The 26,068-nt window shown below is 40.0% G+C and overlaps 1 protein-coding gene across 5 annotated transcripts in view; it reads right to left on the bottom strand.

Moving 5' to 3' along the window:
- The window catches only part of itfg2 (integrin alpha FG-GAP repeat containing 2), an 84,644-nt gene that overhangs the window by 56,430 nt on the left and 2,146 nt on the right, over positions 1–26,068 (bottom strand). For all 5 annotated transcript variants that reach the window (XM_063059657.1, XM_063059656.1, XM_063059655.1 and 2 more), the window contains exons 2-6: positions 24,091–24,186; positions 20,278–20,319; positions 19,019–19,193; positions 11,559–11,689; positions 9,412–9,560 (exon numbers count right to left, since the gene is read on the bottom strand). In XM_063059657.1, coding sequence (XP_062915727.1) covers positions 9,412–9,560; positions 11,559–11,689; positions 19,019–19,193; positions 20,278–20,319; positions 24,091–24,186 — 593 coding nt within the window. The remainder of the gene's footprint in view (positions 1–9,411; positions 9,561–11,558; positions 11,690–19,018; positions 19,194–20,277; positions 20,320–24,090; positions 24,187–26,068) is intronic.

Raw genomic sequence — 26,068 nt, forward strand, 5'->3', positions numbered from 1 at the left:
AAGTAAATGAGACTTTCAAGTGCATATTCCACCAACCATATCACAAGCCACCTCTGCATTCATTCAACTGCTCTCATACACCTACCACAAATTCTATCAATCAGGACCCAAAGATTGAAGCTTCCCTTCACAGAATTAGCCCTGTTGTGGGTATCACGTCCACAGTTTGCAATTTAACTATTGCAACACATCACAAGTTACAGTGTATTAACAGTCAATGACTTTCCTCTTTCTTACAGCCAACACAGGAGCCAAGGACAGTGGAAATGCTATTTCTGAGAAGAGAAAAGCCATTCCTAAGTCCTGCTGTCATCAAGTCAGATGAGGAGATTGAGGGTCAATCAATCAAGGCATTGGCAATCCTGTCATTGACTGGGCATTTAATGTTGGAGAGCTGGGAGGAAGTCAGCAAAAACTTGGGACAGGACTTTATGCAGAGCTTGAAGACCAAATCTTCCATGAGAGAAGTGGTAGCCAACACAATCAGCACAATTTTGAGCTCAGTCACGATGCTGCATGTAAAAGGGGTAGCTAAGGTTTGGTTGAGCTCCAATAATGACTCAACATGGCACTGAAAGCTCGGAATGCTGTCAAGCCTCATTACCTTCCTGCAATTCAAACTCAGAATGCTGTTAACATGTCTACGGATCACATAGTGCAATTTGATGCGACCTAACACAGCAGCCCAGCAACATGTCGTCCAATGGATTACTGACTCAGTACGTAGGAAGGGGTTTTGACTAAATAGAGCATCCCCTCTTTCACCAAGAGTGAAAAAGGGAGGCATAATAATAACTTCCCCACATTTCCTTGTTACTTTGACATTATGGTCCTTCATTGTTTTATTCCCACCCCACCCAGCAGTATGTGGGAATGTTTTCAGCAAAAGTTCACAGCAATTCACCATCATCTATTCAAGAGCAATAAGGATGGTAATGCTGAACTTGTCAGCAATACTCCCATCCTGTAAATTAATAATAAAATTAAGTACAAACCATGACTGAAATAGGGTGTTACCAAACTTATCACGTTTTTTCAATTTCTCATGAGTCCCAGTAATATTAAACTTCCAAAGAGATCATGATATTAATGGTACTCCTCTGCCATATAGTGGCAGGGAAATGTTACTGCAACTTAATAAATACCAGTACTATACAAACTCGTAAACACGAGGAATTCTGCAGATGCTGGAAATTCAAGCAACACACATTAAAGTTGCTGGTGGACACAGTTGCATTCACCAGCAACTTTGATGTGTGTTACTATACAAACTCACTATACATGATACAGCAGACTGCAATGCCCAAAGGTCACCCAAACTCAAAGGTTATTTTAATAGACACAGCCCAAAAGAAAATTAATAAGAGGAGTAGGTTTTAAAATTATCAATACAAAAAGAAGTGGGAAGAAACACTTGCAATCTATGTATCACAGCATAGAAAAGACGACCATATTTTATATCAGATGTTAATCCACCAGTGCTGTCAACTCCATTTAATTTTGTCTTCTTGCATTCCTGTATAAACTTCTAGTTATTCTCAATTTTCAAAGCAAGTTAAAAGGAAGAATTTAATTTCATTTGTATCCCTCACTTTTTCCATGGCATTCCAAGTACTTATTACTTTTGAAGTACCTACTTATTTGCAAACAAACATTTTGTTCTGTGTACACAAAAACCCTGTAACATAAAACACTGCATACAGGGATGCTAGAAGGCACCCCTTTTAGGTGTTAACTTACATGAAGTCACACATACCCTGGATTGTATTGGAACTGCAAGTGTTCTGAAGACTGTGATGTCAATTCTGAGAAGGCAGATCCAAGAACTTTGTTAGGATCCAAGAAAGTCACAAAGGTAGTTTAACATGCAGAACCATTAGACAACAGTTTCCTGATTACCTTGGAATGTCTTTGAAGTCAAAATAACAAAAAAAAAACAAAATTTACAAAAATCGCTCCTTTTTGAGGCTGTGTCCATCAGCCAGGGCCAGACTTTAGACAGGGCTAGGCCGGGCTGCAGCCCAGGAGCCAGAGCTGCAGAGGGGCCTAAAATAGGTAGCTATCATCATGGTGGACAGAAAAAAATACGAGAGTGGAGCACAGAAAAGAAAAAACATGAAAAAGAGGACCGTGAGAAAGAAGCATTAAAAAAGACATTGAAATTGACAGAATTTTTTAAACCTATTCTCCATGATGTAGCAGTACCATCGCTCTTGTCACAGTCTGAGACCGATGGACAAATGGAGACTTGTTCAACAGCTAGCGCTAGCACCAGCGTTAGCACAGGACCACCGTCCTTTAACTGTCAGTCCATCTTCAAAACTGGTTTTAGCGACTGGAAGCATGCCGCTGAGCGCATAGGAGAGCATGAAAATAGCGAACACCACAGGAAAACGATACTGACCTACGTTACACTAGCATCTGACAGCAGAAGAATAGATACAGAACTGCAAAAACAGTTTGAGTCAGAGTGTGTCTACTGGACTGACGTATTGAGAAGAGTGGTGGCAGATGTGAAGATTTTGGTCGAGAGGGGACTGGCTATCCGAGGCTCCAGTGACATATTTGGCAGGCCTGATAACGGCAACTACATGGGCATTCTAGAGGTAATAAGTCCGAGTCTGACCCGTTTTTGAAGGCGCACATACAGAAATTTGGAAATGCAGGATCAGGCACCCCTTCATACCTTTCACCTAAAACATGTGAGGAGGAGGAGGAGTTTACTGAGCTCATGAGTGATCGTGTTGTCAGAGATCGTCAGTGAAGTCAAAATGGCCAAATACTTTTAGAACCATAGAACATTACAGCATAGAAACAGGCTTTTTGGCCCTTCTTGGCTGTGCCAAACCATTTTTCTGCCTAGTCCCACTGACCTGCACCTGGACCATATCCCTCCATACACCTCTCATCCATGTACCTATCCAAGTTTTTCTTAAATGTTAAAAGTGAGCCCACATTTACCACTTCATCTGGCAGCTCATTCCACACTCCCACCACTCTCTGTGTGAAGAAGTGCCCCCCCCAATGTTCCCTTTAAACTTTTCACCCTTCACCCTTAACCCACATCCTGTTTTTTTTTCTCCCCTAACCTCAGTGGAAAAAGCCTGCTTGCAATAATTCTATCTATACCCATCATAATTTTATACACCTCTATCAAATCTCCCCTCATTCTTCTATGCTCCAGGGAATAAAGTCTTAACCTATTCAACCTTTCTCTGTAACTCAGTTTCTCAAGTCCCGGCAACATCCTTGTAAACCTTCTCTGCACTCTTTCAACCTTATTAATATCCTTCCTGTAATTTGGTGACCAAAACTGTACACAATACTCGAAATTTGGCCTCACCAATGCCTTATACAACCTCACCATAACACTCCAACTCTTATACTCAATATTTTGATTTATAAAGGCCAATGTACCAAAAGCTCTCTTTACAACCTGTGACGCCACTTTTAGGGAACTTTATATCTGTATTCCCAGATCCTTCCGTTCTATTGCACTCCTCAGTGCCCTACCATTTACCTTGTATGTTCTACCTTGGTTTGTCCTTCCAAAGTGCAATACCTCACACTTGTCTGTATTAAACTCCATCCGCCATTTTTCAGCCCATTTTTCCAGCTGGTCCAAATCCCTCTGCAAGCTTTGAAAACTTTCCTCACTGTCCACTATACCTCCAATCTTTGTATCATCAGCAAATTTGTTAATCCAATTTACCATATTATCCAGATCATTGATATAGATGACAAATAACAATGGACCCAGCACTGATCCCTGTGGCACACCACTAGTCACAGGCCTCCACTCAGAGAAGCAATCCTCCACTACCACTCTCTGGCTTCTTCCATTGAGCCAATGTCTAATCCAATTTACTACCTCTCCATGTATACCTAGCAACTGAATCTTCCTAACTAACTTCCCATGAGGGACCTTGTCAAAGGCCTTACTGAAGTCCATGTAGACAACATATACTGCCTTCGATTTCTATCAGCATCGATTCACAGCATCTATCAGCAATGTTGCACACGTAGATCAGCTCACATTCATTTTACGTTATGTGTCAACTGATGGAAATATTCAGGACCGATTCTTACAATTTCTACCCATTGAGAGCCACACAGGGGAGGCTTTATGTGAGTCTGTGCTCAAAGTTTTAGGAGAGATGAATATTGACATAAGCAACTGCAGGGGGCACTGCTATGACAAAGTTGCAAATATGTCCGGCGCATACAAAGGCTTACAATCCCGCATCAAGGAAATCAGCACATACATTGAATCTCGTTGGAATCAACAGTGTCAACTGTTGTGTTGAAACAGCTGATTTTTTTCAGCTTCGTGCAGAATGTGTTCAACTTCTGCTCCAAGTCAACTTCTAGGTGGAAGGTGGTGACCACAGGACTTCAGCCTAATGCGAACAAGCACACTGAAACTCTGAAGTCTCTCTCTAATACTAGATGGGCAGCACATGCAGAAGCCACACAGGCATTGTGTGGAAATTATACCAATATTCAAGATTCGTTAAGGAGCATTGCAGATGACATTAATCAGAATGTGGCAACTAGAAATGAAGCAAGGTCACTATACAAAAAAATGGACAAGCTTGAGATGGCTTTTCTGAGCAAATTGTGGCATTGCATTCTTCAGCGCTTTGAAAGTGCAAGTGTTGTATTGCTAGCTGTAAATCTAGACCTGTGTGATGCCGTGGATTTGGTGAGATCACTACGGGGATACATAGCAAGCTTGCATGATCAATTTGATACTTTTGAGACCCAAGTTAAAACTATGTCTCCAACAATCTCACAAGTGTACAAAGAAGACACCCAATGACAAAGAAAACGTAAAGCCTTTCTGGGTGAATCCACAACACCTGATGTTGGCTTGTCAGCCAGAGAAAAATTCTCAGCTACTGTTATTTTTTGGTCGTGATGGATAGATTATTTGCAGAAATTGATTGCAGATTTGCATCATATAATGACCTTAACAACACATTTGGCATCCTAAACAATATCCCTTCTCTCTCTGTACAAGATCTGTGCAAGAGAGTATCTGATCTCTAAAGCAGATATTCAGCTGACCTGGAGTTAGACTTTGTGGAGGAGATTGTCCATTTCAGGGAATTTGTAAGTGGCAAAGGTATTTCATCCGTAACAGAGCTTTTATGCTTCCTCAGAGAAAAAAAACTTGCAGGTTATCTTCCCAAATGTAAGCATTGCTTTGAGGCTTTACCTGACTCTCCCTGTCACAAATGCAAGTGGTGAGCGATCTTTCTCCAAGCTCAAGCTAGTGAAGAATAGGCTCAGGTCCACAATGGGACAGGACAGGCTGAATTATCTTACTCTGGTGTCACTTGAAAGTGATCTTCTTCGGAAACTGGATTTCAGTGATCTGATCAAGGACCTTGCTGCGAAGAAATCCCGAAGAACTAGGCTTTAATTTTGAAAAACAAGCATCTGACTTTGTAAATATCTAGGCTTGTGTCAGTACTGTTCCTGTTTTTGTGGCAATAGGCTAAAAGTTGACTGTATACAAATCTACTAAGTAATAAGTAGTCTTTACTCTGCAAGCCACACAGCACAGTAATAGGTTAGTATGTGCTAGACCTCATTTTTCAAAAAGATTGTCAAGTTTCCTAGTTTGCCATAGTGCCATCTCTCTTGGCCTTTTTGTCTCTAATTTCCATTTTACTTTCTCAGAACACACGGTTGAGAAAAATACCGAGATAAAAATGCTTTGGCATTGTTTGAGAAATAAGGCCTGTGGTATGTGCAGCAATAGCTAAATAAAAATTTAAGATTGGGTACATCATACTTCATCTCCCTCATAACTTTACTAAGCCAAATAAGCCTAGGTCAGTTTTTGAGTGCTTTAGATGCTGTCCTTCAAACTATGAATTTGAATTATTTTCTGTCCTCTGTCTCAAGGCCTAAAAGTTAGACCAGTACGACCTTTGCTCTTGTTCTTGCCTTTTTTTGCTTGGTACAGCAGCATTTTACGATGTCGACAGGGGCCCATCAGGGCCTCCAGCCGAGGAGCCCTGGCCCCACTAAATCCAGCTCTGCCACCAGCCCAAATGGATAACATAATACTGTATAAGCACATGTCTCATGTCCCAATTAAGCCGTATAGTGTCCCAAAAAAAAAAGGGAATCCCAGCTATTTTTGTGATTTGCTTTTTGTTCTTTAAGAGTTGTCCCAAATAACCAGCTGCCCCAATTAACTGCTAGTCTAATTAACTGGAATCTACCGTATACTTTTTTATTCATTGAATTCAGATTGTCTTTACAATTTGTTTTTATCTCCAATGCTATTTCAAACAACAATGTAAAGTTGTTAAGAAGATTCATTTAGAAGCATAAGACGACCTAGTCTGTGGAATGAAGATGAAATAAGATTATTTTCTGTCAAAATGTAAACAGCCTCATCACAATACCACACTTTAAAGCTACGAATGCCTTATAGGCTGCAGCAGAGACTTACCAGAACAACTCCAGGTTTAGAATAGAAACGCTAGGGATATTTTCCTTTATCTGAGGGGAGGGGAGGAAGAAACATAAGGCAATAGGTGAAACTGAGAGAGGGGAAGGGTGAAGTAAAGAGCAGGGAAGTTGAATGGTGAAAGAGACACAGGGCTGGAGAAGGGGAAATTTAAGAAGAGAGAACAGAAGGCCATGGAAGAAAGAAAAAGAGGGAGGAGCACCAGAGGGAGGTGATGGGCAGGCAAGGAGATAAGGTGAGAGAGGGAACTTCCAGTAATGCCCCCCCTTCTCTAGTCCCCATCCCCTCTTCCCTTCATTATGTATTAGGGTGGAGCTAACTCAAGGCTGGCTTGAGATTCTCAAGTTGAACATTAATTTGAGCCACATTCCAATGAATTCTCATGGCTGGTGTCAGAAATACAGTCTCTCAATGTCAGGCTTGGTGACTGAATTTGGAAGAGTATTTTACTGCTAAGTGAGAAAGGATACTTGCACTTCTCTACATAGTAATCAGAAACCAAAATTTTAGCTTGAATACTGGTCCACCACATTTATATAAGGATGAGAAGTTTTATCACTAGAGTACTTGCTCTAGTTTCCACCTGCTGAGAGATCTGGAGTAGGACTCAAAAGCAACCCTTGTGACTTAGAGGTGGAGTGTCACTAATAAATCCAAGGATTGTTTCAGTAGCAAGACCGATACACAAAATGCACAATTGCCTTTTAAGGAGTGCAACACAAAAAAAAATGACAGAGGAGTTTTTGTTTTGTGTGTTGTTCCACATTTCCAGAAACTACAGTTTATTGTGTCTCCATTTTAAGGACAGCAGCCTGGTATGGAAATTGTAATTGCATTGCTATTTCACTATTTTATAATTCTACATCAGCTTTCCCTTCCAACATATTTCTCAACACCAAGATCATTCCTGCAGCTCACAAGAACAGATGTTGATTTTGAGGGACTTTGCAAGGAAAGCCTTCACAGTAGTAACAACGCCTAACAGACGGCCCAAGATCATCTCACACAGAGTTGCTTATTTAAGTAAAAATATTTTGTTTCTCATAGAACGGCAAATCCTTGGGATATACACTCACTGGCCACTTTATTATGTACCTAATAAAATAGTCATTGAATGTATGTTTGTGGTCTTCTGCTGCTATAGCCCATCTACTTCAAGATTCAACGTGTTGTGCATTCAGAGAGGCTCTTCTACACACCACTGTTGTAATGTGTGGTTATTTTAGTTACTGTCGTCTTCCTTTCAGCTTGAGACAGTTTAGCCATTCCCTGACCTCTCTCATAAACAAGGCATTTTTGCCCACAGAACTGCCACTCACTGGATGTTTTTTTTTTGTTTTTCGCACCATTCTCTGTAAGCTCTAGAGACTGTTGTGCCTGAAAATCACAGGAGATCAGCAGTTTCTGCAATATTCAAACCAGCCCATCTGGCACCTACAAGCATTCCACAGTCAAAGTCACTTAGATCACATTTTTAGCAACACACACACACACACAAAATGCTGGAGGAACTCAGCAGGCCAGGCAGCATCTATGGCCGAAACCCGAAACGTCAAGCGTGCTTTTCTTCCATAGATGCTGCTTGCCCTGCTGAGTTCCTCCAGCACTTTGTGCGTACTGCTCTGATTTCCAGCATCCACAGATTTTCTCTTATTTTAGATCACATTTCTTCCCCATTCTGACGTTTGGTCTGAACAACTGAACCTCTCGACCATGTCTGCATGCTTTTATGCACTGAGTTGCTGCCATATGATCGGCTGATTGGATATTTGCATTAACGAGCACCTAATAAAGTGGCCATTAAGTGTACCTTGCCACATTTACCTTCCAAGATAATGAACTTCAAATAAAATCAGCTAGTTTCATGATACATAGCAACTTGCTGACTACTTCCTCAGGACGAGGCAAATTTCAGAAGCAATGATCATTCTGTCAGAGTCTACAGCAATTCTCAAAGTCTTATTGATTAAAAAGAAAAGAAGAAAAATAAGTAAAAATATGTGGAAAGCTCTTGAATAAATAACTAAATCAAATCAAAAAGTCTTAAGGTAAATCAGAATAAACCTAGGCAAATGAATTCAACATGAGGAAATCACTGCTCCCAGCTGTGACTTATCAAATTCATACAAAGAAGCAATCAAAATAGAAAGAAGTAAATCCATGCTTAATTTTCATGAACTTTAAGTGTGACTTTTATAAATTCTCTGGTACTATTGTCCTGTAGGAAATTATTTTAAAGCGTGCACCATGCACGATACCATAACTTGAACATCAGAAACGATCGGAAAATATTAATTTATCTTATGTTACCTATTGTTTGTCACCCTCCAAGACGATCACAACCTTGACATGGTTTGGAGGCTTGTGTGCCTCAAAGACCCAGACAGCTATGCTGGCTGGAGTCAGGGCTTTATGCTTTGGCTCTGGGTAGGGTCACCCATGCCAAATAGATCAAAGAGTAGAGGCCAGATTAAGAGTGGTCTACTGATCCTCCAGGTTCACGGGTTCAGCTCAAGGCTAACAACTTGACTGGTAAAACAAAACTGTTACAGAAACAGCAATGAAGAATCCTTCTACATCTGAGTGTGACGGTATTCCTGAGTCTCCACCCGGGACTTGCATGACTGCCAGTAAACCAAGAGGAAGCTACTGACACAATGAAGGAAGCCGTGAATGCTGGTGAGATGGAGGACCTTCATTGCTGCCCTAAACACGAGCGGTGTAACAGGCAAAGGAAGAAGAATGTTTGACATATTTGTGATGTACTGTGCTACTGTGAAAAGTAAATTTTCATGGCATTTATACTGTTTATGCATTTAAAATTTGAACCTAACTCTTCCAGTTAGAGGAATAGGTAAAAGATATCAACTTGTACATCAAATTTATTATTTGGCCAGTCCATATATCTTTTGCAACTTTACCTGTTAGATGCTCCAGATGGATTTCTTTTTGGTGCTTTCTCTTGATCCATTTTCCAGGTGCAAAGTAGAACAGCATATGCACATCCTGGCTGTGAGACCATCAGCTCCGGGGACCCATCAGGTCCTGGATTTACGGTAAGGCTGTCTACCTGTCATATAACCATATAACCATATAACAATTACAGCACAGAAACAGGCCATCTCAGGCCTTCTAGTCCGTGCTGAACTCTTACTCTCACCTAGTCCCACCGACCTGCACTCAGCCCATAACCCTCCATTCCTTTTCTGTCCGTATAGCTATCCAATTTAACTTTAAATGACAACAACGAACCTGCCTCAACCACTTCTGCTGGAAGCTTCTTCCACACTGCTACCACTCTCTGAGTAAAGAAGTTCCCCCTCATGTTACCCCTAAACTTTTGCCCTTTAACTCTCAACTCATATCCTCTTGTTTGAATCTCTGCCAGTCTCAATGGAAAAAGCCTATCCATATCAACTCTATCTATCCCTCTTATAATTTTAAATACCTCTATCAAGTACCCCCTCAACCTTCTATGCTCCAAAGAATAAAGACCCAACTTGTTCAACCTTTCTCTGTAACTTAGGAGATGAAACCCAGGTAACATTCCAGTAAATCTTCTCTGTACTCTCTCTATTTTGTTGACATCTTTCCTATAATTCAGTGACCAGAACTGTACACAATACTCCAAATTTGGTCTTACCAATCCCTTGTAGAATTTCAACATTACATCCCAACTCCTATACTCAATGCTCTGATTTATAAAGGCCAGCATACCAAAAGCTTTCTTCACCACCCTATCCACATGAGATTCCACCTTCAGGGAACTATGCACCATTATTCCTAGATCCCTCTGTTTTACTGCATTCTTCAATGCCCTACCATTTACCATGTACGTCCTATTTTGATTAGTCCTACTAAAATATGGCACCTCACATTTATCAGCATTAAACTCCATCTGCCATCTTTCAGCCCACTCTTCTAACTGGCCTAAATCTCTCTGCAAGCTTTGAAAACCTACTTCATTATCCACAACTCCACCTACCTTAGTATCATCTGCATACTTATTCATCCAATTTACCACCCCATCATCCAGATCATTAATATATATGACAAACAACATTGGACCCAGTACAGATCCCTGAGGCACACCACTGGTCACCGGCTTCCAATCTGACAAACAGTTATCCACCACTACTCTCTGGCGTCTCCCATCCAGCCACTGCCGAATCCATTTTACTACTTCAATATTAATATCTAATGATTGAACCTTCCTAACTAACCTTCCGTGTGGAACCTTGTCAAAGGCCTTACTGAAGTCCATATAGACAACATCCACCGCTTTACCCTCAACTTTCCTAGTAACCTCTCCAAAAAATTCAATATTTGTCAAACATGACTTTCCACGCACAAATCCATGTTGACTATTCCTAATCAGACCTTGTCTATCCAGATAATTATATATACCGTCTCTAAGAATACTTTCCATCAATTTACCCACCACTGACGTCAAACTCATAGGCCGATAATTGCTAGGTTTACTCTTAGAACCCTTTTTAAACAATGGAACAACAGAATGCAAATTATCTTGGTAACATAAAACCACTTTCCAAAGTCCCCACTACACCTCATTGGCATCTACTGCTAGGGAAAATAAATTGTAAGGAAATTTCACAGACCACCCAAGATTAGGAATCAGTGAACTAAAAAGTCTCAGCTGGCATGCATCTTTTTCATGGTTCCCTCTCTGTACCTTTATTGTTCATCACTATTGTACTCAGAACTTCTGTTGTCTCTTCTGCATAATCCTTCTTCTCTTGCCTATGCTTGAATATGCTTTCAATTCCCCAGGCGTCATACTCTGAAATTCTTCCCCCCCAGCCCACCCATGCACTCCTACAATGTATTGCCTACTGTGTGCAAATTGGCCATCTTATTGTTACAAAAGAACACTTTAATTTGTCATAGTGTTTTAGGATGGCCTAGGCTTCTGAAATTGTTTATCTTCCTTAAAACTCGCTTACTTGACTAAACTTTAAGTTACATCTCTTAACAGGCAGTTTAGCATTTTTTCTTAAATTAGAGCTGTCAACACCCTTAAAATATTCTTTTGCACCTTATGACATACCTGTCCTTCCAGTAGCCACTTTTTCAGCAGTACCAAGTGTCCAGAACTATCAATCAAAGAGTCTTCCCAACGAAATGCTCTCACTACACGGTCAGTGTAACCTACCACCATTTCACACTTTCCATCTCCATCTGCATGAAGAAACAATCAATTTAATTTAGTTTTGAGAATCTTTAACTGCCAACCTTCAAATGCTGCCATTTTAAATTCACTGCACTGTATGATGGCACTGATAAAGTGGCAACTGTTTGCGTGCAATCATCAAACATTCCCATTTCGGACTACAACAGCTGAAATCCACAGGCACAGCCACGGCCACGGGTATTTCAGTAAGCAGCACCGCTCTAATACGTTTTTTAAAAATCTATCAATACACAAAATCAGTAGAGCAGAGACAGCAGACTCAGGTCACGAGTGCAGTTCCCCTTCAAGAAAACAGAAGTGGGGATATTGCGCTGGGCAACAGGTACAATTGAAATGCAGAAGTTTTAGACACCCCACTCCTAACTAACCTGCTTGCAAATGTATAGTCACTGGAAAATAAAATTGAAGGCCTCAGAGCAACATTGCTGTACCAGAGGGACATCACGGACTGCTGTGTAATTTACAGAAACATGGCTCACACCTGTCATTTTGGATGCAGTGCTGCAGCCTGATGGTTTCACCATTCACCGTAAAGACAGGTCAGCTTAGTCTTTTAAAAGTCAAGGAGGTGGGTATGCTTTATGATTAATTAGTGGTGGTGCACAGACATAGTAGTTCTGTCTCAGTCCTGCTCACACAATCTGGAATATCTAGCAGTCAAACATTGTCCTTTTTATCTGCCAAGGGAGTTTTCCGCCATCATCCTGGTAGTGGTATATATTCCACCTCAGGCTAATGTCAAGCTGGTACTGGAGGAGCTGAGCACTGATCAGTACTCACAACACAGCGTACCCTGATGCCTGAAAGGGGTTTCAACCAGTCCAGCTTGAAGTAGTCTTGGAACAGCTACCACCAACATATCACCTGTAAAACTAAAGGAGCTAACACACTTGACTACTGTTAGAACACCATCAAGGTTGCTCGCTATGCTATCCCACACCCACACTTTGTGAAGTCCAATCATCTGGCTGTACTTCTACTCCCAGCATATAGACAGAGACTAATGACTGCAGTACCAGTGGTGAAGACCGAGAAGGTATGGTCAAGGGAGGCAGAAGAGCACTTACAGGGGTGATTTGAGTTGGTGGACTGAACAATATTCAGGGAGTCATCTTTCACTCTGAATGAATACACTACAGTTGTCATCAACTTCATCAAGACCTGTGAGGATGAGTGTGTCTTCAAGAGCGTAACAGACATACCCAAACAAAACACCAGGAGATTCGTCATCTGCTGAGGACTAGATCTGTGGCATTCAAGACAGTGATCTAGAACTGTACAAAAAAATCCAGGTACACCATCCAGAAGACAGTGTCAAATCATCTTTCAAGAAGAGGGAGTAACTTCACAAGGGGTCCAGCACTGACAGTGGATCTGGTAGGCTCCGAGAACGTGCCAACTAACTGGCGGAAATGTTCAAGGACATCTTCACTCTCTCACTGCGCAGAGAGAGGTTCCCACCTGCTTCAAAAGGGCAACAATCATACCAGTGCCCAAGAAGAGCAGGGTGAGCTGCCCCAAACAACTATTTCCCAGTGGCACTCACATCTCCTGTAATGAAGTGCTTTGAGAAGTTAGTCATGGCTGGAATCAATTGTTGCCTAAGCAAGGATCTGTAACCACTGCAATTTATCTATCACCAAAGTAGATCTACAGCCAATGCAATCTCTCTGCCTCTCCACTTGGCCTTGAATTACCTGGAAAATTGTACTACCTTCATCAAGCTGCTGTTAATGACTACAGTTCAGGCTTTCAACCCAATCATGACCTCATCTCTAAACAACAAACTCTAAAACCTGGGCTTCTGCACCTCCCTCTGCAACTAGGACCTTGGCTTCCTCAACGGGAGACCACAGTCTATATAGGTCAGAAATAATACTTCCTCCTCTCTGACAATCAACACTGGCACACCTCAATAAAGCCTGCTTAGCCCACTGTTATACTCTCTCTGTACACACAATTGTGTGGGAAGGCACAGCTCAAATGTCATCTATAAATTGCCAACAGCACAACTATTGTTGGCAGAATTTCAGATGGCAATGAAGAGGCCTACAGAAACAAGACAGATCAGCAGGTTGCATGGTGCCTCAGCAACAATCTCACACTCAACGTCAGTAAGTCCAAGGAATTGCTTGTGGACTTCAGGAAGAGGAAGTCAAGGGAACACACACCAGTCTGCATCGAGGGATCAGCAGTGAAAAGGATGAGCAGTTTCAAGTTCCTAGATGTCAACATCTCTTAAGATCTATCCTGGGTCCAACATATTGATGCAATTACAAAGAAGGCACAACAGCAGCTATATTTCATTAGGGGTTTGAGGAGACTTGGTATGCCACTAAAGACACTCACAATTTCTACGAATGCCCCATAGTGAGTACCTAACTGGTTGCATCACCAACTGGTGTGGAGGGGCCACTACACAAGATTGGAAAAAGCTGCAGAGAGTTATAAACTGAGCCAACTCCATCATTGACACTAGTCTCCCTGCCATCGAGGACATTTTCAAAAGGCGATACCTCAAAAAGGTGCCATCCATCATCAAGAACCTCCATGATCAAGGTTATGGGGGTTCTTCTCATTGCTACCATCAAGTAAGAGGTATAGGAGCCTAAAGACACACACTCAACGGCTCCGAAACAGCTTCTTCCCCTCGGCCATCAGATTTCTGAATGGACAATGAATCTATGAACACTAGCTCACTATTTTTTCCTTTTTTCTCCCTACTTATATAATTTAATTTTTTTATACATACTTTTTGTAATTTATAGTTTTTTATTATGTATGGCAATGTACTGCAATTACCAGTCACATTATTAAGTTCCAAACTAGTGACTACAAGGACAGGCTTACAATCACTCTATCCATTCTCCTGTGGTACAATTATTTCTGACCATAAGCAGAACAAAAGGAACTCAGCACATCAACCAGCAATAGAGGAGGCATGAGGTCACAATCCTGTATCAGGACAGAGTATACAGAGAAGATAGATAGAGCAAAGAGTTGAGAGGGAGGGTGAGACAGAGGCTGGTAGATAATAAAGTATGGTTAGTTGGAGATCATGGACAGATCGACCCAGGTAAATGAGACGGAAGTGAACGAATTTAGGGACAAAGGATGGTGTGTAATAGATGGAAACAGATCAAACTAGAAACATCAAAACTGATCATTTACTGTTAGCCAGACCTAAAATTGCTAGGGTTAAGTTGACACTATAAAGTAAATGTAACCATCCTCCACTAATTGCAGTTGGTTGGAGTAACAATCCTCTTTCTTCATGACCACATCTGCCATTCATTAAAGGCCTGCTCAGATATAAAGTTGAAGCTTGGACTCTTTTTAGAATTTTTCTACTGATTTAACCTTTGTTTGTCGCTCCACCTCCTCACCACCACCACCCTTCACACATGCACTGTCTTTCTCTCTCCCCCTCCCAGCTGGAGTCTAATAGCTAGATTCCACCACACACCAAAACATGACAGAGAAATCATCTTGCATCTAAATCAAGAGACTTTACTGCTGTTCAGTCACAAGTCTTATTTACTAAAATTTGGAGAGCTAATAATATTTATAATAGTTTGATTACTCTGGTATGCTATTTAAATTGGCCTTGATAAGTATACACACTTCCTTTGCTATTTGCTATGAGAAAATATTGCTACTACAATTCATTAAACAATAAAATGAAATTGATTAGCTAACACAGCGACGTTAACGAAAAGACTAACTACTATAATCGCTTTTTGTGTTTCACTTCATTTAAAAGATCTTCTACATAACAACAGTTCAACCTCAAAGTGCTTCACAGAGATGTTTCCATTCTTGATTAAAAGAAATAACAGTGCAAATGAAATGTACCCAAGAAAAATGTGCAGCACCACATTTGCAAATATTAAGTTATACAGTGATTATCAAATTCCCTCATAAGCTAATTACAATATATGCCTAAAACAGCCTTTAGCATTTAATGGAGCTTTATCTAGAATGGTGTTTTTAGAAGTCCCAAAAACAAAACCATCTTCACATGGTGATATATTTCCCTATGTAAGGTCACACCTTGTCAGTTTTAGCATGCTACTCTAAATATCTATGCAAGACCTTGAAGCTGTTGAGACCTAGCTTCAAAGCTGTGAAGAAGCAACAATCTTCCTGCATGTGGACCTCACTACTAATTCATAAATAGAAGAAGCAATGATGGGAAGAAGGTGGAATGTTCCCATAGGGGTCAAATGGACCTAGATTGGTTGGTTAAGAACACCACCCCCAGAACATGTCCTTAATGCCATATTTGTACTCTGATTCTAATGCCAGAAGCTCCTGGCAACACGCTGGCAAAAAACCCTGCAAGAAATTTTAATTACTAAATTGGTAAATTGGATTATTCTCATATGTACTGTTTGTACCAAGGTGAAAACTTACCTTGCATACTTTCATACAGGTTAATTCAAAGGTTAATTTTATTGTGAAAGTATGCATGTATAATACAACTCTGACAATTGTCTTCCCCAGATAGCCATGAAATACACCAAAGCGATATATCAACTCCCCCCGCGCAAAAAAGAAAAAGAAACTAAACTCGTAGATCCCAAAATTCCCCACCTCCAAAAAAAGTGACAATAGCAACAAATCTCTACACCCTCCTGCAGGAAAAAAACAGCAGCAATAACAATTCTCGACCCCCTCACTCACAGAAAAAAAAATACAGCAACAATAGCAACAAATCCCTAACCCCTCCGCAGCAGATAAAAAAAAGCGATGACAGCAACACATCCCCACCCCCTCCCCACAAAAAAACAGCAATAACAATCCCTGACCCCTCACTTGCAAAACAAACAGTGACAGTTGCATCAAAAACCCTTGAATCCCCTCCCCCCACACAAAGAACCAACAGATTACCCACCCGCCAATCTACAAGAAAGAAAAAGCTGAAAAACTGAATATAAACTGCAGTCCAAACATAAATCTCAGAATATCAGACTTCATTGCATTCATCACAACATTGCTCATTACAACAGTGCATTAAGACCGTACAAAGGAAAACAATAACAAAATGCAAAATAAAGTGTTACAGTTGCAGAGAAAGTGCAGTGCAGGCAGACAATAAGGTGCAAGGTAGATTGTGAGGCTAAGACTCCATTTTTTCAAAGTAGGGAACTGTTCAATCGTCTCACAACAGCAGGACTGAAGCTGTCCTTGAGCCTAGCAGTATGTGCCTGCAGGGTTTTGTACCTTCTGGCTGATGGAAGGGGGTACAAGATAAAATGCCCAAAGTGGGTAGCATCTTTGATTATGCTGGCTGTTTTACAGAGGTAACAAGAACTGAAGAAGGAGTTTATGGAGTGAAGGCTGCTGATGTGCAGAGCTGTGTCCACAGCTCTCTGCAGTGTTTTGTGATCACATGTAGAGGGGTTGTCATACCAAGCCATGATGTGTCTGGATAGGATACTTTCTGTGGTGCATTAATAAAAAATGGTGAGGATCAGAGGGACAATGCCAAATTTCTTTAGTCTCCTAAGGAGGTAGAGGTACTGGTGAGCTTTCTTGGCTGTGGTGTCAATATGATTGGACAGGCTACCGGTGGTGTTCACTCCTAGGAACCTGAAGCTTTGATCCCTCTTGAACTCAGCACTATTAATGTAAACAGGAACATGTGCACCACCCCACATTCCTGAAGTCAATGAGCAACTCTTTGGTCTTGCTGACAATGTCACCATGCACCCTGGATCATCGTCATCATGGTGGTATCATCTGCAGACTTGTAAATGGAGTTAGAACAGAATCTAGCTACACAGTTGTAAAAGTAAAGGGAATAGAGTAGGGGGCTGAGAGCACAGTCTTGAGAGACATCAGTTTTAAAGACATTAGACACTGTAAATGTGGTCAGTGGTAGTATGCGCTGTATCTGTCCATCACAGCTGAAGCCCTCCACACTGTTGAGAACATTTACAAAGAGCGCTGTTGCAGGAAAGCAGCATCCATCATCGAGGACCCCCACCATCCAGGCCATACTCTCTTCTTACTGCTGTCATCAGAAAGGAGGTACATGAACCTCAAGTCCCACACCACCAGGTTTGGGAACAGTTATTACTCTTCAACCATCTGGCTCTTGAACCAGAGGGGATAACTTTACTCATCACAACACTGAACTGATTCCACAACCTATGCATTCACTTTTAAGCACTCTACAAATTTTTTTCCTATTTCTTTGCATTTGCACAGTCTGTTTTTCTTTTGCACATTGTTATTTGTCTCTATTGTGTACAGTATTTCATTAACTTTGTTGTGTTTCTTTGTATTTATTATGATTGTCTGCAAGAAAATGAAACTCGGGGTCAAATATGGTGATATACAAGTACTTTGATAATAAATTTACTTTGAACTTTCAATCATGTCGGCGGGTGCTGCTGTCCACCCTTACTGACTGCAGTCTATTAAAGTCAAGGATCCAGTTGCAAAGGGATGTGTTGATTCCCAAGTCAAGAAGTTTGAAAAATGCAGAGTGAATGTTCTAAAGATGGTACTTTGTCCTAGGGCTAGTATTCTGTACACTACGTGGAAATGGCCTTCTCAATACTTGCAGTGTACAAATTCCTAATATATTGTTATAATTCTTACTATTTGCACGTAAAAGAAGGACATGCCTGACTCCCTTCTTCTGCCAAATGATATAAAATTTACTCATGAATTGTTTTAGTTTATTTCTTTAGGGAATCATTCGTTACTGATTACCAGGCAGTTTCCACTTTATCCAAGAAGAGTCATAGCCACTTACTAATATTTATAAAATCAGATCAGTAATTACTTATTTTCTTATTACACTGGCATTGATACAATAATTTTCTTAATGAAATTTCCCATCTTCCAGTAGTAATGTCATACCAATAATATGTAATTAGTATTTTGCACAATGCTTTTCAAAGTTTTTCTACCTTAGCTGTGTTTTTGCCTCTAGATAAGTACATGAATGATACCTCTAATAATACATTAAGTGTATGATTGTTTGGCAGCTTTCTTCATTAGACTCACAAAGACTAGTGTACCACAGAAATCTGAAGAATATATGATCCAAAGAAAGTCAATACAAAAGTAAAATATGAAAATAAGCATAGTATCGGGACAGACACCATTTTGTCCTAGGGATAATTTGAGACCCACAGTTTTTAAAATTATAGCAGATATGAAACTTTTATGTCTATTTTATGTTATGAATATTCTCATCTACTCACTGCTCCTTTCATTCAAGCACAATTTACATCAAATTTAAGCTCCTTCATCTCACTGAATTCATTTCAACAAAACAATGAATTCCTTCAACTCACCGATATCACTAATGAGCATCACTTTGGTGTTAGCAGGGATGTGTTGCGCGTAAAATGCTTTCTGTTCATCACTAAATAGGCAGTCATGGTGGCTAGAAGAGTCTGACTTGGTTGATATGCCGCTGAGGTCAAAAATGTGGAACCAACCCTCGGCACCCACAGCTACAACAAAATTCTGGAAGAGAAAAACATAAGAAATATAAAAAAAATAAGAAAAAGTACAAGTACAATGGTTAATTATCCTGTTAATAGATGTGATTTAACTGGTTTTATATTAACAATACAGCCATTTTTGTTTCCTACCATTGGTCAATGTTTTTTTATGAAAAGAAAATGTTAGTAAAATCAAAAATCTCTCTTGCTAATTAAGTTGCCAACATAGCCCTTCAAGACACACTCCCTTAATTAATTTCCCTGACAATCCTTGTGAAGCTTATCTTAGCTACTCAAGGGGAGCCTAACAATGAAAATATTTTTCAAAAATATATTACTGGTCACATAAATTATAACATCTCATTCCAGAAATATGGAAGGGAAAGGATTTGGTAGCATCTGCTTCTAAACCCAAAATGTAGCTGCTATTACAATATCTCTCTGCTACTTGTATTTAATATAATTATAAAATATCTTTTAAGTTGAAGTGGCCAGATTCTTTATGAGCAAGTGGATAAAGGTTACAATAGCAAGACCAAAATACAAAGATAGGGTAAATCAGCTCTTAATCTACAGAACAGTGAAGCAAGCTTGCAAGGCTTAATGGCCTGATCCTGCTTCTAATTTCTATGTTCACAAATCAAACTAGTTGAAAGTAAACTATTTTCTGATTTGATTGTTCAATTTTCTTATAGCCACTCATTGTTCATTGATGATAAATGGCAAAGAAATTTATTAATATTGATTCATTTCCTGAATGAATGTAAATTTAGGTAGAAAACTTAGCATCCCATTTTTAGTACAATGTAATATATGATTGGTTATAGCTTTTATTTTTGATATTTGTTCTCTGAAAATCACCTTGGAGAGAAATGAATGTTCTGTTGAAAATACGTCAACTTTAATTATTAATTCTGTTTCACCAAAGATGATACATTACATGATATAATTTCAGTATTTCCATTTATCTCAAGTTCATGAATTCTCAATTTGCATATAGAAAAAAATCCCCAAATAGCTTAATTTCTAAATCACCATGGATCTGAAAATTACACCTTTCTCAAATAAATTATTCTTCAGTTTAGAAGTTCAAGCAAATGAGATACCTTTCCTTTGTTGCAGATGTCTCCTACGCCAACACAAGTTACCTAGAAAGAAACACAAGTTAACTTACTATATGAAGCTACACTAATATCAATTCAGAATTTTATTTATTCAGCATTTCAAAATTTTATTAAATCTACACTGCCAAATGTAGAATATCTGAAATGGCAGCTCTAGTAACTTATGCAAAAACTTTGCATCATTCCTTGAACAAGATTTTTAAAAATGCAAATCTAATCTGATAAGTACCAAAGAAAACCAAAAGCACATAATCTAGTACCTCTGTCCCATCCGCCACAAGCGGGACTTCCCGGTGGTCAAATATTTCCGGTCAAGATAGCAACAGTGAACGATTGCTCGGGCAACATCTTCCAGATAATCAAACATTTCAACTTTTCTATGTCTTTTACATATTCTTCTCATCTTAATTTTGTTTTTGAAACTGTTGGAGCCTGTGACTTAGTCTGTAGTTTGATCGAATGAGTGAGAGCTCTGCTGTCCCCGAGAAAACTCCAGGAGAGAAATGCGAGCATGAGCTACCACAAGCTGAAGCTCAGAGACCAGATGATGGGCCATAATTGACTACATTTCTCATGGATTAAAGTGTTGAAGTACATTGAAACCTCAAGGCAAGTGTAGAGGAGAGTGAGCAGTTCTCGGAGGGGCCACTGGCTCGATTCACTGCCCTCAGAAAGGCTGCTGGTTCAATTTGCTTCGCTGCCATTGGATTCCGATGGTCTCGGAGACGTTATCAAAATTCTGAAATGTATGGATTGGACTATAGTTCATATTGGTCTTTTTCAGTTCTATGTTTTTCTGTGTTCTTGCCTATTCTCTCTTGCTACAGACTGGTGGGCTGAGGCTTCAGGTGATCCGTTAGCTTTTGTGCGAGGGAGGGGTTTGGGGTGTCTGGCGCTTGTGAGTTATTTCATTTTCTTTTTGTACAGGAGATTGAGGTTCTTCTTTCAACTACTTCTATGGTTTTCTGTATTCTATGGCTCTCCAGAGAAGGGACAAATTTCAGAGTTGTTTTCTGCATGCACACTGCATGATAATAAAATGAACCTTTGAACTTTTTAAATTCCGATTCCCGTTACCATTCCAACATGTCGATCCATGGCTTCCTCTTGTGTCAAGATGAGGCCTCCATCAGCGTGAAGAAGCAACACCTTATACTCCATTCTGGGAACCCTCCAACCCAATGGCATGAATAGTGATTTCTCTTTCCGGTGAACAAAATTCACCCCCCACTCCCCATCCTCTATTCTCCAATCTGACCTTTTACCTTTTTCTCACGTTACTTATCCCTGGGTCCTCTCTTCCTTCCCTCTCTCCTACAGTCCACTCTCCTCTCCGATTCTTTCTTCTTCAGCTCTTGACCTTCCCACCCACCTAGCTTCACCTATCACCTTCCAACTAGCATCTTTCCCTTCCAGTCACCCTTTTATTCTGGCATCTTCCCCCTTCCTTCTCAGTCCTGAGGAAGAGTCTCGACCTGAAACGTCGACTCTTTTCCGTAGATGCTGCCTGACCCACTGAGTTCCTCCAGCATTTTGTGTGTGTTGCTTTGGATTTCTAGCATCTGCAGACTTTCCCATGATTGTGATTTAGCACAGATTTGTTTCTTTTTATTGCTATTTCGAACAAGTTTGGGTATTTAATATCATACATTCAATAATGAAAGGTTTGTTGATTGAACTTGAAATCGAAACATTTGTTAACTCTAAATCTAAAATCTAAAATATTAAAACCAAAGTATTCTATAGATAAAAGTAATTCTGGATGGCACTCTGGTTAAATACATTCATTCTGTATCAGAAAGACGATTCTTCTAACACAGCTCTAATTGCATTTGAAAGACATAATTATAATAATGATTTCATCCTAAAACTTCGGTGGAAAAGAAAAATAAGGGGAAAACTACCAGTTAAGAAAAATTGCCATTCACAAAAATCTCCAACACCGTCTTAACCAATTAAGTGCATGATTTTGTGCCTAATACTACAATAAAATATAGAATTTTTGGTGCAAGTACCTCATGTATCTCACCTCTGTCACTCTATAACTAATATTGTCAACATGTTTCTCTGCAAAATACTCAACCACAATGATCAGATTGATGTTAATAATACCGAAGACTCAAAATGAATGCTATTTCTCCTGCAAATATTAGCCATACAACTCTCAGCCAAATAAACTTTAAGTAGATTGACCCATGATGGGATCCTAGTTAGTATACCCAAAGTAATTTCAACAGGTTCTCCCTCAAAATTAAATGGCCAAGAAAGCCAAAAGAAATCGCATATTTTTTAATCCCATTTTCATCATTAACAATTTTTAAAAGTACAAGATATCTAATAAAAGAGATCACCCTCAAAAAGGAAGGTGGTATCTGTAAGGAGATGAATGCCCTTCAGAGATATTCTCTGGTTGAGTGGTACCGAGATCACAACCTCTTACTTAATGTCAGCAAGACCAAGGAGATGATTATTGACTTCAGGAGGAGGAAACCAGAGATTCATGCGCCAGTCCTTATCGGGGGAATCAAAGGTGCAGAGCTTCAGCAATCTTAAATTCCTCGGTGTTATCATTTCAGAGGATCTGTCCTGGGTCCAGCATGTAAGTGCCATTATGAAGAAAGCACTGTAGCGCCTCTGCTTTATTAGAAGTTTGCAAAGATTCAACATGACATATAAAACTTTGACAAACTTCTATAGATGTGTGGTGGATGTTATATTGACTGGTTGCATCACAGCCTAGTATGGAAATATCAATGCTCTTGCATGGAGAAGCCTACAAAATGTACGGGATATAGTGCGATCCATCATGAGTAGAGCCCTCCCCACTACTGAGCACATCTTCACAGAGCACTCTTGCAGGAAAGCAGCATCCATCAGCAGGGGCCTTCACCACCCAGGTCATGCTCTCTTCTCGCTGCTGCCATCAGTAAGAAGGTACAAGAGCCCCAGGACTCACACCACCATGTTCAGGGACAGTTACTACCCCTCAACCATCAGACTCTTAAACCTTAACTCGTTCCACCACTGAACTGTTCCCACATCTAAGGACTCATTTTCAAGGACACTTCATCTCCTATCCTTGATATTTATCTCCTATTTATCTATTATTATTTTTTCTCTTTCTTTTTGTATTTGAAGTTTTCTGTTCTTTTGCACATCAGTTGTTGTCCATCCTATTGGGTGCGATCGTTCATCCGGGGTGGGTGGGTGGAATCATGTTACAGAGTCAGAAAAACACCTGGATTGACTCTTCCCCATTTCAAAGTTCTACTTTTCTTGATTTGTTTCAGCATTTCAGTGAAAACAAGAAAATAAAAAAATAAATAAATAATGAAAAAATTAAGTAAATAAGTACATAGGGATTGGATAATTATGTCTGCGGGCAGGATTAAGCACGAACAAATTGGGATATAAACACCTACAATGGTTGGTATATAGGCTTGTATGCAACATTTTGGACCAGTGGAAATGGTCCAGAAGGGTTGTATGGAAACTATTATTACCATTTTTCTTAACAACTAATTTCATTACTTAGCCTAATAGGTTAGATTTACCACAGTACATAATTATCTATTTAAATGTTTATTTTGCTTTTATATCATCTCAATGTGTACTTAAGAATGTATAAATAATTGTAGTTTTATACATATAAAAAAATGGAAAAGGTTATATGTGTGAAAAAAGTACATGATAATTGTGAACTCCTTATCCAAATAAAAATAAAATTTAAAAAAAAATGAGTCAACTAGTTTCAGTAATACAGGGAAAAAATGAGTATCAAATGTTAATACATACCATTCCAATGCAAGATCTAGTAGTCCATGGCTTGCAGTCATCGTTCTTGTATACATATAGTTTTCCACTGGTATCCCCAACTACAAGTTCATTCAACTGTAACAGAATGAGAGGAAAATAAAGGAAATCAATTCAAGTTTTATGAGAAATTATTGTTACTCCTAGGTTTAGACGACTTTTATATCTAGAGAAGCTGATTGATTATGCTGGTGAGTTTGCCTAAAGGCAACTTCAATACTGATAGTTTTAATTTTGAACTCTGTATTTGCTGTGGCTCTTAATTCAGAAAATTCCTGTAAAAGATGGGTTTTGGCTTGCTGTTGGTACACTTCCTCTGTGTACAAAGGTTTTAACCTTTCAGTGGTACAAAATGAACAGAGGTGAATCTAATTTGGAATTTATATATTGTTCCTTTAAATACGGAGGATATAATTTAGAATCAGTGATAAAGTACAAATGTGTCTGAATGGATAGCTTGCCAGTAGTAGAAAGCCTGGTGCCAGTGCTTTCCAATCATTTCCTTATTATAACACCATTTAAGGCAACATATTTTGCGACCAGTACTGGAACAAAAGCCTTCTCAGAGAATAGAATGGATTCAACTTTATTCACAGATGGTGGAGAGGTTTCAAATTTCAGCATTTCAGGATAGTGATAGTCACAGTCATGCTTTATTGATCCCAGGGGAAATTGGTTTTCCTTACAGTTGCACCATAAATAATTAAATAGTAATAAAACCATAATTAGTTAAATAGTAATATGTAAATTATGCCAGGAAATAAGTCCAGAACCAGCCTATTGGCTCAGGGTGTCTGACCCTCCAAGGGAGAAGTTGTAAAGTTTGATGGCCACAGGCAGGAATGACCTCCTATGACACTCTGTGTTGCATCTCGGTGGAATGAGTCTCTGGCTGAATGTACTCCTGTGCCCAACCAGTACATTATGTAGTGGATGGGAGACATTGTCCAAGATGGCATGCAACTTGGACAGCATCCTCTTTTCAGACACCACCGTCAGAGAGTCCAGCTCCATCCCCACAACACCACCAGCCTTACGAATGAGTTTGTTGATTCTGTTGGTGTCTGCTACCCTCAGCCTGCTGCCCCAGCACACAATAGCAAACATGATTGCACTGGCCACCACAGACTCGTAGAACATCCTCAGCATCGTCCAGCAGATGTTAAAGGACCTCAGTCTCTTCAGGAAATAGAGATGGCTCTGACCCTTCTTGTAGACAGCCTCAGTGTTCTTTGACCAGTCCAGTTTGTCAATTCGTATCCCCAGGTATTTGTAATCCTCCACCATGTCCACACTGACCCCCTGGATGGAAACAGGGGTCACCAGTACCTTAGCTCTCCTCAGGTCTACCACCAGCTCCTTAGTCTTTTTCACATTAAGCTGCAGATAATTCTGCTCACACTATGTGACAAAGTTTCCTACCTTAGCCCTGTACTCAGCCTCATCTCCCTTGCTGATGCATCCAACTATGGCAGTCATCAGAAAACTTCGGAAGATGACAAGACTCTGTGCAGTAGTTGAAGTCCGAGGTGTAAATGGTGAAGAGAAAGGGAGACAAGACAGTCCCCTGTGGAGCCCCAGTGCTGCTGATCACTCTGTCGGACACACAGTGTTGCAAGCACACGTACTGTGGTCTGCAGTCAGGTAATCAAGAATCCATGACACCAGGGAAGCATCCACCTGCATCGCTGTCAGCTTCTCCCCCAGCAGAGCAGGGCGGATGGTGTTGAACACACTGGAGAAGTCAAAAAACATGACCCTCACAGTGCTCGCAGGACGTGTACTGTATATGTTTCTCTGACATTAAATGTACCTTTGAAACCTTTGAGGTACTGGAGGAAGAATGCACATCATTCAGGAGGATAAGGTGAAAGAAGTTAGCAAAGAATGGAATTAGTGGCTTTAAATTCGCCATGAATAGGAACTCCATTGGACAGATTCAAGCTGTGCGAAAATGGGA

The sequence above is a fragment of the Mobula hypostoma genome, chromosome 9 (assembly GCF_963921235.1).
Source record: "Mobula hypostoma chromosome 9, sMobHyp1.1, whole genome shotgun sequence".
Taxonomy (NCBI): Eukaryota; Metazoa; Chordata; class Chondrichthyes; order Myliobatiformes; family Myliobatidae; genus Mobula; species Mobula hypostoma.